This window comes from Aquila chrysaetos, chromosome 1, assembly GCF_900496995.4.
Source record: "Aquila chrysaetos chrysaetos chromosome 1, bAquChr1.4, whole genome shotgun sequence".
Taxonomy (NCBI): domain Eukaryota; kingdom Metazoa; phylum Chordata; class Aves; order Accipitriformes; family Accipitridae; genus Aquila; species Aquila chrysaetos.
In genome coordinates this window covers 19,138,043-19,153,779 of record NC_044004.1, presented here as the reverse complement: position 1 = coordinate 19,153,779, position 15,737 = coordinate 19,138,043, and the positions used below count along the sequence as shown (strand labels likewise).

Here is a 15,737-nt window from a genome sequence, read left to right as displayed (position 1 = left end):
GTAGTTTTCCTTGGGTATCAACCTTCTCTACATAGTATCATAATCTTCCCTGAGACTGTAGGATGCTTTGACATAAGGTGTTCTCCCATTGGTACTATTCTACTTTCATAAATCATTTTCAAGGCAGAGCGCCACACAAACCACTTTTATGTTTTTTTGTGGTTTTTTTCCCCCCCTTGGTTTGTGTCTCAAAAGATGGAAAGTTCCTGGGGAAGCCAAAGCAATATTTTAGTTGGAAAAATTAATATTAAAAAAGTGAGGAAATCATATGGGTGTGTCGTGGTTTAACCCCAGCCAGCAACTAAGCACCACGCAGCCGCTCACTCACTCCCCCCCCACCCAGTGGGGTAGGGGAGAAAATTGGGAAGAAGCAAAACCCACGGGTTGAGATAAGAACGGTTTAATAGAATAGAAAAGAAGAAACTAATAATGATAACACTAATAAAATGACAACAGCAATAATGAAAGGATTGGAATGTACAAACAATGCGCAGTGCAATTGCTCACCACCCGCCGACCGACACCCAGCTAGTCCCCGAGCGGCGATTCCCCGACCCCCCTTCCCAGTTCCTATACTAAATGGGACGTCCCATGTTATGGAATACCCTGTTGGCCAGTTTGGGTCAGCTGCCCTGGCTGTGTCCTGTGCCAACTTCTTGTGGCCCTCCAGCTTTCTCGCTGGCTGGGCATGAGAAGCTGAAAAATCCTTGACATTAGTCTAAACACTACTTAGCAACAACTGAAAACATCAGTGTTATCAACATTCTTCACATACTGAACTCAAAACATAGCACCGTACCAGCTACTAGGAAGACAGTTAACTCTATCCCAGCTGAAACTAGGACAGGGTGTTTTCCAATAAACATTTTGCCTTCAGAGAAAATCAACTGGTTAAAACGTCTGTAATGCATTTATCTCCACCTCCTTTTTTTTTTTTTCTCTTTCCTTGGGTGGAAAACAAAAGAGATAAGCTATTAAAATGTGACCAACCTGAATCATCTCTAAAGACATCATATGGGGGCATCTGGCTAATGATAATATAAAATAATGTAGGATAAAATGTGATTACTGAATCAAAAGCAACTTGGTTAAGGAGAGTGGAATTACCTAGTTCAATCAAGAGACAAGAATGAAGACTGTACAACATGCCATAAATTCTTTATTGACCAAAACTGGTAAGGGCATCTTTGCAATTAAGATGCTTATACCTGACAAGTTACCTGTGTATTGGAAATTGTAGAGGGTGGGTTGTTTTTTTTTCAATCTAGTTCTTTGGACATAAGATAACTCTAATACAATTTTTTTTTTTTTTTTTTTTTTTTTGCTGAAGAGCTTATCTCTTCCATTTTTAATACAGTTTCTGCAGTAGAGGTAGCTGCCCTGTTCTGATGGGAAAAAGTTTGAAATCATAATTTATGTAATATAAAACATGATTTCTACTTGGTGACTGAAGTTCTATACCCAGGCACACAGAGCAGCTGGTATGAACCAAGAAATTTCTGCAGGGCTTAAATAGAAATAGTATTCATATGCACCCCTTCCTGTATAAGACCTTAAAAGTTTACCATCATTATTCTAGTGTTTAGGAGTTGTTTTCTTCTAGTAGTATTTCTTCTTCTCACAATGAGAGAAACAAGTAGTGGTATTTCCCTGTATCTTGCTGTTCCTGAGCAGCAGTGCTGATTATATAAAATGTGTGTGTATTATATAAAAATTACTGTTCTTTGTACTGACCTACAGAGATGAGAGAAATGCTCGTTACTAGCCTTGCAGTTAACTTCCTGTTCTAGGCTTCAGAGTTGGAATTTTATTTACAGCCAACTAATGAAATTTTCCTTTGTTTGCCTAGACCATACACAGGTTATCATCATTATCACTGACTTGTAACTTTATAACAGCAGAGTTCATAATAAAAACTACTTCACTTTCTCAGGCTATGAGTTGGAACATGATTTGGATTTATGCTTCAGGACCTTGATCAGATCTTAGACTCTGTTGTCACTAAGAGACTGCAGTGATTTCATACTCAACTTCTACAGTTTCTTGAGGTCTTAAGCACGTGGTCCCAAGTACTTGCCATGCCATTGAGTGTTCCCAGCTGGGAACCAAAAATTCTGTCTTTCACTAATGCCAGTGAGTCACATGTGAGACTGAATTCCCTGGTTGCTCCATTCCCCTGCTTTTAATCTTTAAGATTTACTTTGATTCTGCCTCTTTCCATCTCTGGTCCTTAGGGACTGATTTAAAGTAGCATTAGAAGGACAGATGAGGGAGGCTTGCCTGCAGCCACAAGTACTTGTGGCCATACTTCTTGGAGAAGTGGTGGTATATATGGTTGCAAAAGAATGTGTGGTAAGAGGTAGGAAGACAAATGATGGTACTGCACAGGACAGGTATTGAATAAGGCCATCAAGATCTACCAGCTGTATGTAGATGCAACTTGAAGACCGTAATGCAGACTCAAATGTTTCCTTTACAGGGCCAGCAATGCTAAAGGGGTATGCTTACTCTCCGATTTATATCCTTGATCACTGTTTCCTATCTGAAGCACAGAGTGGGTAGCTTCTTCAGGCTTTATCTGTACTGTGAAACCTAGATGAATTTCTAGTTGACCGGATATGATCATAACATAATTTTTGGAATGTGTTTTTAATTTGCCTGGAATGAAAATAAGTGTGCAGAGTAAAAAAAATTTGTTATTTAGTTTACAGTGGTAGAGTTTTGAGCAAGTATAAACCTTTCTTATTTCCCATGAGCAAGGTTAAGCTCAGGTTTATCAGACCATAGATGTAAGATCAATTCTAAGTCTATTTAAAATTACTTTCTTATTTGTCAGAGTTAAATTTTGCATACTTTGGGAGAGCTAATCACCTGTATTATGTGGGAGGAAGATCTATGGGTCAGTATTACAATCACACCAGTTCTGGAAAATCTGGAGCAGACAAGTAACTGCTCGTGTTCCCCAAAGGGTTTTACTGAAGGATCCCAAAGGAATGCTGACAGACTGTTTTTCTTCTCAGTATCTGCAGGACCCTGCTCAGAGGGAAAAGACAGATACTACAGGCCTAGCAGTGTAGTAATTTAACTTGCTCTCAACAGTGGTACTTCATATGAAATAATTAACAGAAATTTTGGATGAAGGACAGCTGTTTCAAAATCACTTCAACCAAGATGTAGGCTCTGAAGGACTGTTTGGGCTGTAGCATCTGTCTTCTATCTTTCTCCTCCCTGATGTAGTAGCTGCAGTATATTCACCCAAATGCATTGCAATTCATGCCAGATTAAGGATGTGAAGACTTAAGGATTTGCACCTTTAAATCTTTAGTTTAATTAGGGCATCAAGACACATCTGCAACCTCTACAGCATCCACAATTGTTTTGGGCTAGCAAACAATGCCAGGGGAAAGAAAATCACTGAAAACTGTAAGGAAGCCCTTGACTGAGAAGATGAAATGTAACTTTTGACTATTTATGGGAAAACCTAGAAGGAAAAAGGTTCTCTCAGATGACTGAGTAAATTATTGAAGCTATGAAATCACACTTTTTTAAACCATATGTGTATTTTATATAAATATATATACATACATATGTGTCACTACATATATATATGTAGCAAAAGCATACTTCTCATGAATATTTTTACTTATTGGCCTAAGCTGTATGTACACATTTACTATGCTTACAGAATTCTCATAGATTTGGTGCAATGATTATTTCATGGTCTTAAGAACACTGCGCACCTAGTATGCATAAATAGAAGATGTTTACACCCAATTTCTGATATATTTTTCTTCTTTAACAGGTTAATGTAGTTGGGGTCAAAATGCAAGCTTTCAATATTCTTATTGCATATGGATATGTTTTAGTTTTATCAAATCTTGAAAGATCTATGGAACCTATACACTATTAAAGCTATGGTTTCTATAGCAGGGAAGTTGATTCCTTCTGATTTTTTCAGTTCAGCTTTCTCTTTCATTAAATACAGATGTAAATATGTGCAGAATCTAGTACAACTAAAATGAGTTATAATAACTCCATATATTCTTTCCACAGAGGAGAGAGATTTGGAATTAACAAATTCTTTTGTCTTGGAGGCAAAATGCAAATTTCTTCTGAGTGGGGTATGTGAAACTAAGATAGGAGTCCAAAGCCACAAAAAAAACCCCTCACATACTTGTTGGTAGTAGTATGCCTCAATCTTTTTTGATTTATTTGAGAATACTCAGCATTGGTTTGTTTTTTAAGTTGGAAGATATGACCATACATACAAAACAGCATCTGTATAATAAGGAAGAAAAGATTTTAGTGTTCTGTAGAAAGATTATTGATAACACTGCCCGTGCAGGCTTTATAGTTAGCTTTGCATACAGATATTCAATTTATATTGAACATTAAAAGATAGTACTCTAGCTTCTGCAGTGAGAATTTTACAGTGCATGCACAGAACTTAATGTGCAACATGAAAACTGCATTATCCCATTTTATGTTTCAGCAGGTAAGTCCCAGTCTTGTTTATTCTCCAGCACAAACTGCAGGCTGGCTGTGGAAGGTCAGGCTGGGAAGTTGCTTGTTTGACACTGCAACATTCTGGAGTGATGAATATTTAATTAGGCAAGTGTGGGAGGTTGAAGCAGCCGTAGCTCCTAGTTGACCGTCTGCAGTATCATCTTAGTGTTATGTGAAAATGAATCCTTGGGGTAAGCTTCAAGGACACTGAGTAGGTAAAAAAGGCATTCTGACAGAGCAGGTAGTTACAGGGAAGTTAGAAATAATAGAGACAAATGTTTTAAGTGTTTTTGTTACACTGGTCAAAGGTTTTATGTTCTGGTGGGCTAAGCCACCATGTTTTATTAAGCTCCGTAAATGCAATAGAAAATTAAGTTAGAACCTATGGAGTCTGGAACTGTAACAGCGATGAAAGTAATTTATTTTATGCAGGTATTAGCTATTAGAATGGAGCACATGTATAAATTGTTGATAATATGCAAACAGCATGAGGTAGCAGTCATTTCTCTGTAGTCCTATTTTAAGCACAGCAATAGGACTATTTGATTTTGAGGATATTATTCTTAGCAAGCTTTCAGGAGAAGTTAAAAACTATAGACAAAAGCAGGAAGACTGTACTAATTTTCAGTGGCATAGTCCACGATAAAGATTTCTTATTATCTTTTGTTCCACATTAAGAAACATTGCATGCCATTTGGATAAATAATAGTTGGGCTACTAGGAAGTGTTTAATTGTGCTACGAAGGGTTTAAAAAAAAAAAAAAAAAAAAAAGTCTGTCTTCATAACCAGGGACCTTGGCAGTCCCCTCACTATCTGTTCTGGGCTCTGGGGAGGTTACTATTCCCACATAAGACAGAACAAGATCACGTCCATGTCCCAGGTAGGCATCCATTTTAATATGGAATGGACGAAGCAGAAATAGTTTTGTGTCCCTTGTTGTCGCTATAACATTCAGGACAGACAGCAATGAGCAATAACCATTTTGAACTAAGTAAATTTAGCTAGCACGTTACTATTAATCAGTTAGGAAGGGAACACATATCTGCATCTCTACTTCCCCAGCTCACATGCTAGCATATAACCATCTCTGGTTTGTGTTAATATCCAAGACTAAATTTGGGAAACGAGGTGCAGGAGAATTTTTGTTGCTATTCACTGGCTATGGCTAAAAGTGGTGGCTGATATTTTCATAGACGTGGTGAATAATTTGGGATTAGTTCTGTAGTTTCCAGTGACTTCTATGATGAAGGACTCTAATCCTGCTGCATCCGCTTTAGAGTAATGGTGGCCAGCTTTGGACACCTTGGTACACAATACTGTCGAGTCGAGAAGTAAAAGTCCAGAGAAGAGCTATTAAAATAAACACATTAGGGATTGTGATTTAGGAAGACCCTTACTTTTATGACAGACAGGGAGCAACTGAAAGGAGATCCGATGATGGTCATCTACTTGTGGCAGCTGTTTATTATGCTGATTGTAAACATCTCGCTGTTACCTTGTGTTCACCCATCTGTTTGTTTCTACCCATCTGTTATTTCTTGCCATGTGCTTAGGTTGTAAATGTTATCTCTGTTCTTTGAAATAAGGAGGTTAGAAATCCTCTGATAAAATTGTTCAGTTGTGGAATTCAGCATTTGCATTAAGAACAAAAGCCCTTGCTGAAGTCAACAGTGAGGAAACTGTGTGTACAGGTTTTCAGTGCTCCTGCTTGACTTCCTGCAGTCACCCTTTCTGATGAGGCTGAAGCATCTAATTGAGTTGATTTTGTAATTGTTATAAGATTTCAATTTGCTCTTAGTCAACAGCGCAGGCTAGTTCAGGAGGAAATTTTGCTCTTTGAAGTTGGAAGAGAGCTTCAATAACAAGTGCAAATGAAAGAGGTATACAAGGCAAATCGTCTCCAAGAAGCCAATCAACTTGTGCCCTGTATATGTCACTTCAGCTTGCGCTGTTGCTTTTTTGTTACCAGACTAGCAAGTTTATATCTGGCGTGCACTGTCATCCTTATTGCACGGGCTGCTTCTTCTCATCAAATATTTGTGATGGCTTTTTTCTCCTTAAACCGTTATACTGTGCTTTTTTGCAAGTTAAGTCTTTGCTGTTGTTACTTAATATGATGACAGCCAAATTTAATTTCTTCTTGAGTATTTAAGAGATGGTTTTGCTTTGTTTTGTTATTAAATATAAACTGTATGTAGTAACTCTTTCTCTCTCAGAAAGAAATTATAATGCTAGCTAATTCATTATTATTTATAATTTTATGCCAGGCTGTCACGACCTGGGCTGGACAGACCAGAGAGTCATGTTTAATTCAGAATTCCCTCGGGCTAAAAGACACCAAATGATCAGTTAAAGATTTTATTCATGACAGAAGCAAACTGAACTGGGGAGGCGTGATAGTATGTGGCAGGGTTTCTCACAACAGGAGTTGGCATGAGACTACTTCTGTAAACCCTGTAACCCAGGGTAACCATATACATCAGTTCAGGGAATAAGGAGATCCCTCCCATTGAGTCATGAGGTTCAGGTTCAGGTTCCCTTGCTTTCTAGACTCCTCCTCAGAGAAGGCCCCAGGGGTGGCTGGATCCACTCCTAGTCCCAGACTCAGTCAACGCTTTATGTCTTGAAACAGATGAGGTGTAGGGATTGTGGAAAAGGAAGAGAGAAGATGACAGAGAGAGAAAAAGGAAGAGAGAAAGATCTCACCGGTCCTGGGTCCAGCATTGGTCCAGTCAGCTGAGGGGTCCAGTTCCAGTGGGCTTGCGCACCTGGGGCTTCAGTTTTGTGCCCTTTTATCATCCTTGCCCCTCCTTTGGGTGGGCACCCAAACTTATCAGGCTAATGAGCAGTGTGTGAGCCTTTGGGCTTGGGGGTCCTTTGTGGAGTAACTTCTCCTTCCCTGCAGACGTGGCCATTGTTTGATCTTTGTATCAGAAGAGCTTATCAGAACAGGGAGCTGCGCACCCTCCAGCACGCCCTCCCCCTCCTGTTGCTGATGTCTGAGCTGGTGGGCTTTTCACCTTGGTTCCTTGCTGTGCAGGGTTTGTCTTTAAGCAGAACTTGCCCCACACAATGTTTGGGACATTAACTCTTTCAGTCTCTCACACAGGCTATCACAATGTTGTGTTCTGAGACAGGCAGTGCATTTGGGCTTAAGATTTTTTTTGAAGGAAGATTAGACTAGCTTGTCCCAGCAGCCTATGCAATATAAAACTCAGGGTTTTTTTTTTCTTTACTTATTTTAAGACATGTTTTCATATTGCTGTTAATCGATTTCTGCTTTGGTTTTGATTGTTTTGGTTTGTTTTATAGTGAAATACTATTCCTACACAGGAACAAGAAAAGAAATACTGATTACATACCTGCTAATACTGACCAGCTCTGAACTACAAGATTTGTGTAGTTTTGTCTTTTGTAGTGTGAGACTAAAGCTACATCAGTGTATACCCCCCTCCTGTATATGGTTAGGGTGCGCTTCAGTTGCCAACACATGGGCCTGGGGCATAGCCCAGTGATGCTGAGACCCTAACTGAAGCTCTAAAAATGCATGTGGAATTACATCTATGGATGGAATAGAACTGAATTTCATAAATTGATGGTTTTCTTGCCATGGTGACAAAGATTTTTAAGATTTTTCTTGTAGATTTGTTTAGAAATCCTCAAAGGAAGAAAATATTTTATTATTATCAATTAATTTGTCTTAACAGCTCTATAGTACACTTTGTACATTCAGGGAAGCTTTTCCATTTTGCATGTAAACTGGACTGCTATTATGGACAGTCTTTTTTAAAAAAAAGCATATGTTTCCTCCACAGTCATTTCATGCCTTCCAAGTACTTCAAAACAAAATAATTTTGTGCTTCATATTATTCTAGGAGCCTGTCAGCCGGACTGGGTAAAACAATTTGAAAATCCAGGAGTTTACAAACAATGTTTACTTTTCCTTCCATTTACTTTTCCTAATGTCTGAAAAACTCTTTTGTTTTGTGTGTGTGCATTTTATTCCTTCTCCATTGTACTTAAATAGTGGCTTTTAAACCCTGATTTCTAAGTACCCGATTCCGAAGTCAGAACTTACAGGAATTGATCCAGATCCCTCTGACATTAATAAGAATTTTCTTTTTTTTTTTTTTTAATAGGTTTTAGTTCAGATTTAATTCATAGATTATGAATTATTAGGGGTGGACGTAGCTTATAGATATAAAAAGTATTTATATACTTCAGTGCAAAGAGACTGGTTCTGACTGAGGACTTCAGTGTGTCCCATCAATTAAAAAAAAACCCCCAAAATGTACATTACTGTTATATAGAAGTTGATACTCTCCAACTGTCCTTCGTATTGTTTCACTATAATATATTTGTCAACAAAACCATGATGGTTTTATTACAGTTTTCCATTCTAATTTTCCTGTCCTGTTTTCCCTGATCTGTTCTTTTGATTTGGGGTAAGCAGCTTTAGTCCAAAGATTAGTCAGCCTTTTCTGTTGAGCAGAGAAATATTGGGAGCTAGATTCAGATCCAATTCTATCCAAATACTCCACTGTTTGTTAAGAGCCATGTATTGAAAATGGTCAGAAACCTTTCATGAACTCTTTCTTAGGTAGCAATAACTGTTATTGCTGTGTTGAAATGTAAAAGGTTTAGGAACAAGTGTCAGAGCTGATGTAGCTTTGTCTTGGGGGGGGGGGAACCAACAACAAAACATGGTATTAGTGATACATGCTTATGTATGGCTTTAGAAAACCAGCATTTCAGTTCTTTATTTTGAAGTAACACTGCTAGTGAAACTTGTATAAAGCAATTAAAAGTGTCAAAAGATTAAGAAGGTCAAGGACTCCAGCTAAGAACCATTTGCATTGGCCTCTTCTGTCCTCTCATAAAGAAGAGATACATACTTCTGTTTTCAGTATCTCTTTACCTCTACCAGCTATTTAAGCAATTTCCTTTTCAGAGACCAGAGGCGTTTAGAAACTGGTAAGGCATACTGCAATCTCTAATGCCTCAAAACTTGATGATTTTGTTGTGGTGGGTTTTTTTGTCAAACTCTTCTTGCCAGAGTTTTTCTGAAAAGACACAGAAAATAGTTACTGCTTAAGATGAGTGGCTGTAGGGAGGGATGTAAACATGAAATACTGAAACTTGCCCAGTTCCTTCTCAGGCTAAACCCTTCACGGGGCTAAACAGGGGGGTTCTGGGAGCTATTTCATTTTGGTTCTTTCCATTAACTGTGTAGCCTCACTGGAAGCATATGACAGCATGCTTGTGTTTTAGATAGCAGACCCAGAAACCATGTCATCTGACTGCAACTTTGGTAACGCTTTGATGTATTGTGTCTGTAACGGGTTTATCTCCACTCAGTGTGTAATACAAAGCATAGCTTGAAGATGTGTATTTGTGTTTATTATAATTTTTTAAAGGCATTCACCAAAATGTTTTATGGTCAATGCTGTCATTAAAATTAGATCAGACAGTGATTTTCCTCTGTTAAGCTTTTCCTTAATGGGTTCTTTGTCTTCTTTTAACTGTATTAGGCATTACATATTGCATCACCATCTAATGCAATAGATTTGTTCTCTGTGTTTATGTAGTACAGGGAAGTACTCCAAGGGAAATGAAAACAGACTCTTTGGGTTCTTTGGTCATGGATAAAGACTTCAGCAGATCCTTTTTATTAATAAGAAACACTTCTCGCGCAAGATGGAAAATAATGAATTTGTAAGCGAATAGTGAGGAATGCACGTAGCTTCCTAAAGAGACTTTCTTGGAGCGATCCTACCCACACAACGTTAGCTGTGCCGGAGCCAGCTTCCCGGCTGTCCCAGGTCCGTGGGCTGGAGGGCAGGGCGAGCTCTCGGGGTCCCCTTACTCTACTCCTTCTGTGCAGTTGTGCAGCGGCCCGGGGTGTCCCTGACCTTCAGCAGGCTACGCGTCCTGCGGCCGACGGGCAAAGTTAAGGTGGTGGGGACCCCCCCCCCCCCCCCAGCCCAGCTCAGCGCCTGATGTCATTCCCGCAGGTGAGGCGCGGGCGAGGCAGTCCCCTACTCCGACCTTGAGCAGCTTGGTGCAACGGCTGGCACCGGGATGCTGCCTCACGGCTCGGGCCTCTGCCGTCCGGTGGGGGGTTTTTTCCGCCCGCTCCCCTCGGTAACGCGGAGATGGAGGGGTGCTGCGCCCCGGCGGCCCCGCCCCCCCGCCCCGCTTGCCTGCTGATTCACGGGGGAGGACGGAGCCGGAGCCCCCCGCGCGTGGTGCGCGCCGGCGCCTGCCCGCGCGGGGCGGGCTGCGCGGCCCCGCCCCGCCCCACCCCACCACCCGCCGGCTGCGCGCCCGCGGAGCCGCGCGCGGGGCAGCGCCTGCCGGCGGGTCCGGCCGCGGCGGTGGCTGCGCCGTGTGGCTGCGCCCCGCGCCGCTGCGCCCGCGCCCCGCGCCGCTGACCCGGCGCCGGGGTGGATCGGAGGGGGCTGGCTCGGCTGCCAGGAGGCTCCGAACTGCCCCAGAAGTTTGCTGGCGGAGCCCGCTCTCTGGATTGGCGAAGTCTTCTGGCCCCTCTCGGAGCAATACCGTCCTGCCTACGATGAGCGGCTGCAGGAAGCGGTGTAAGCGTGAAATACTGAAATTCGCCCAGTACCTTCTCAGGCTAATCACGGGGTCTCTTCACACAGGTAACGGCTGGTTTTTTCTTCGTAGTCGAGCTGTGCTGCGTGATAACGAGAAAACTGCCGAAGGGTTAAGGTGGTGATGGCATTGCTTTTATTGTAATTCCTTTCATCTTGCGAGTAATAGCAAAAAAAGGGGACATCTGTGAACTGTTTTGTGGCTGAACATAATAAAATCCGCGTATATAGCTTTCTGGTACAGCTTTTAGACAGCATTTACGCACCTGAATCCAAACTGGGCTGTGAGTGTACGTGCTTTCACCTGTCCACCTGTGCACATCAAAGGTAATGCGGAGTATCCACGTGTGGTCATAAAGGATGCATCTCACGCTTTTTATTTTCAGTGTTTCTAGAAGTGATTTACTTTGACAAGGAGACTACGTTCTTTTTCTCAGAGGCTTGTTTTTGCTTAAGGTGTAAATCTGCCGCGAACCGTCAATATGATGTTATAGCATCTTGTTCCAAACTTTAAGTAACACTGGTGGTTTTTGCCCTTAAAAGAATTTGAAACATAAACGGCTGTCAACTTTATTTAGGTAATTTTTTTTCCTGTAACCTTGGACAAATTGTACAGTACCAGATAAGGTTTCTAAGCCAGACTGAACAAATGGTATAGTTTCCTTCTTAGCACTTTGGAAAATATACTTTTCTCATAAATCAGCATTTTCTATGGCTGTTCCCAACAGCTGACAAATATGATGGCTCACGTGATGTCATCTGTATTTATAAAATATAATTGTCGTTCTTTCTAGACTTAATTCCCCCCCCCCCCCTTGGAAAAATCATCAAGCAGAGGTGCAAGTCCAGCATCAGCAGATAATAACTAATTATGCTAACATCATTATTGAGAATTAAAAGCCATTCATTTTACTACAAGTATTCTGAAAGTTTCTGCTGATGGTGAGTTGGTTTTTGGGTTTTGTTTATTTTTTTTCCTCGGGTTTAGGTACTGATGGAAAGATTTGAGAGCAAAGTTGACTTTTCAGTAATCATTTAGAGTATTGATGCGTGCTATTTATCAGATTTGGGGTTATAATGCTATAAAGATCATGGCCTAAACATTGGCAATCAGTACTTCACAGGATGCTTGTAACTTGTGGAAATGTGATACAGCTTTTTAGTAACTTTAAGTGTCTGGTGACATAGAATTTCCCTGACTTTATTTTCTGTACTATTCCTAGTCTATCGTGGTTTCTCTTTTGTGAATTTTATCAATTCAGATTTCTCTGAAAATGCTGGCTTCTTGCTCCTGTGGGTTGCTATGGAAATTAAACAACATACAATGCAAGAAGCAAGCTATGTTAGAAATGAACACCAATACTCCTTTTTCACAAAGTCGTCCAAGCTCTTCCCTTCCGATCTAGCAAACGATGCACACTACGTTGTTTTTCAGACTGACGTTTGTACTGCAAGCTTTCTAAGCTCACAATTCAAAACTATTTTCAGGAATTGGTGTGGATGCTGATTCTTCTGTTTCTACTAAAAGAAGTTCTTTAATTTATAATTAAGCAGCAGATTTTCAATGCTGAATTACTGGAAAGCCAAGTAGAGTGGTATGAAACAGTTTCCTTAAAGGAAACAAGCAAGAAAAAACCCCCGCTCTTGGGAACTGTTAAGAACTGAGACACTTCCTAGGAAATTTTCAGTTTGTTTTCAGTACGGGGGACAGTATCTTACTACTATTACTAGGTTAATAGACTTTGTTGTGTTCAAATGATGTAGCAAGTGAGATCAATATAATGTGATAATTATTGAACTGTTAAGAGAGGTAGAGCTCCACTCTTCAGTTCTTGCATAGCCCAGTCTACTCATTAACCTCAACTGTTGCAATACCAGTTACTGTTCCCCCTGCAAAATCTAATGCATAATTCATTATATTGATAATTAGTTGATAATTTACGAAGATGAATGAGGAAGCCTAGTTGAAAGTGTTAGAAAGTTTTATACCTTAATTTGTATATTAAAGGTATTGCTGTTTCTATCTTGAGCATTCAGAAAATGTAGGATAGCTACTAGAAACAAAAAAGTATGCTTATTTAGCTTGTTACAAGCAGGCAATCTGCTCACTCAAGTGACCAATTATTTTCAAAATGTACATGTTTACTAAGGAGCACAATAGTGAACACAGTTTAACTTCCTTGTTGATATGATTTGCCCTGTTTCTTTTTCAGGTGTTCTTTAATGTTTAATTTATACTTAGTAAGTTGGAACTACACATTGTTGAAAGCATATGCACTGAATCTAATCCATTCCTCCTTTCTATATGGGTAGGCATGTTGTAGATTAAGTATATATTCATCAGCATAGATTGGTACACGCTCTGCTGTAGTTGGTGTGATTACACTGATTTAGAAAACAAGAGAAAATGAGCTAGGAGGGAGACGATTTGCTGGCTATAGGCCCAGGTAAGAAGTCTCTGTTGGATATTGGTTTTACTGCTTGCATTTCATAATCATTTACAGCACTAGAGGCCTGTTCTGTGGTGAATCTCAATATTTAAAATAATTTTTATCTCTTATAGCTAGCTGTCTGTGATATTACATAAACATGGACTTGTGCTAAATATTCAACTAAGCTGTAACCAATATTAATGAAACTACCCCCTTGCAAGAAGGTAAATGCTGCATAAATCTTTACAATGGGTTTTAAGTGGCAATCTCTGCCTGAATACATCCGGATCTCTTCCACTTTTTTTTTTTTTTTTTACAGCAAGTTAGTATGATTGACAGCAAAATGTAGTGAAAAGAAATAGTCTTTTAAACAAAGTTTTTCATTTTCCGTAATTTCTGCTATATATTAAGTTGATGTGTTTCCACAAGTGAAACAGACTTCCTCAAATACTTGAAGACAGTATTTTTCAAATGTCATACCAATTCCTACTTTATTGCCTGCTGCCTCTTGAGGTGTGTTGGAAGGGCCTGGTCTTTGAAACGTTGTTGTGAAGAACTTAGCACTGCCCTTGAGAATGTTTCAGTTTTTGGATGCAACATGAATTTGTATATTACAAATAACATGATAAATCACTGCGAGATCAAGAAATAGATGGCAAATTATTTTAAAATGGAGAAAACATAGTTTCAGAGCAATGGTTAGGAAACTTTTCTTAACTGTCACAACTGATAAAGTATGGGCATTAAAGAGATGATAGAAATAAAACTTTCATTGACTTCAGTGGAAAATTTTCACAAGTATTCATATTAAATTCCATAAAGGACGCTAGGTTTTCCAGGACAGATTCAAATTCCCAGTTAGCATATGTGTTTACAAGGAAAGAAGGAAGAGGAGAACAGCTCTGGCTGTGGAATTGTACTCTATCCAACAAACTGAAATAATCTCACTCTTCCAGGCTTATGTAGATTAAGCTATTGATTGAATTTTTTTTAATTATTATTATTTTAATCTAGAGATTGATGCCATTGGTGTAAAATAACACTGATCACAGGCTCGAGATTTTTCTTAGTTTAAAAAAAATAAAATTATTTGTGAATGCAGGATGTACTTTCTGATGGCACTTTCTTTGAGAAACCAGATTACCAGAAGGTAGTCCTTAGTCTTAAATTTTGCCTGTTTGTGCACAGAAATATTTTGTAGCCTACTGCCAAGAGGAAGATACCATCTGAGCATAGACCTGAAGGTGTGGGAGGCACTAACGCAGAGGCATCCAGGGGCTCACAACAGTTGTAGTTCACCTGCCTACCAGTGCCTAAAGTCTGAGTCTGAGACAGCGGTTTATTATGAATGCTTTCCAAGGCTGCTTCTAGGTAATTCCAAGATGAATTACCATTTCTGAATGCAGGTTAATAATGTTCCATTAACTTCTATTGAAAATACATGTAAAAAAAATAGAAATTAAAAGAAAGCAATAATGCAAAACATCAAAATAATCCTAAACAACATGAGGCAAAGAGAGCACGTGAAAAGGATGTTCCCCTTTTATTTTAGATCCTATTTGCATAAAAATTATTTAAAAAGGAGCTTGTAGCTTGAAGAAATCATGAAAAAGCTAAAATGTCAACATTCATGGGAAGACATGGGCTTCATATGTTTCCAAATGCTTTTTTGGTTTGTGTCGCTGAAGAAATTGTTCTTCTGATACCAAATTAGTATTGTTCCTCAACCTGATTAGGCTTTTTTCTTTCTTTTTCTTTTTTTTTTTTTAAACTGAAAAGAATTCCAGGTTTAAGGTCTGCATCTCTTGTCTGTTGCCTGTGAGGTAGTTTGAACCTCTACAGTTTCAGATATTTTTCATATACAGAGGTGCAGCGTTTGCTCTCTTACATAAAATTGCACAAGTTCTAATGTGCATGTTTGTCATGTCCTGTTTAGGGAAAGAAGCCTCATTAATTTCAAAGAAACCAATCAAGATTTCATTTGAAGTTCTGCGTTGTACTTCTGTGCTTTCTCAATTTCCTGATTAGCATTGATAACATTCACCAGTGTGGTCTTGCTATTAGGCTACCTCAGAGAAATCACTTTTGTGGAAGGGTGTGGTGGATGCAGGAATGTTACAAAGTTGGATTTTGAGTAGGTTTTGTACTAGTAGTTGACTGAGACACCTAAATGTAAAATATCAG

General features: G+C 39.5%; 1 protein-coding gene across 6 annotated transcripts in view; it reads left to right on the top strand.

The window, feature by feature from the left end:
- The window catches only part of KCNIP4 (potassium voltage-gated channel interacting protein 4), a 472,256-nt gene that overhangs the window by 100,450 nt on the left and 356,069 nt on the right, over positions 1-15,737 (top strand). Inside the window, exon 1 of one of the 6 annotated variants that reach the window (XM_030011669.2) lies at positions 10,858-11,169. The exons of 4 other annotated variants lie outside the window; for them this stretch is intronic. In XM_030011669.2, the coding sequence (XP_029867529.1) occupies positions 11,082-11,169 (88 nt within the window). In that variant the 5' untranslated portion in view covers positions 10,858-11,081. Of the gene's footprint in view, positions 1-10,857; positions 11,170-15,737 lie in introns of those variants that run through there. One more of the 6 variants, XM_030011714.2, reaches the window with a different exon arrangement.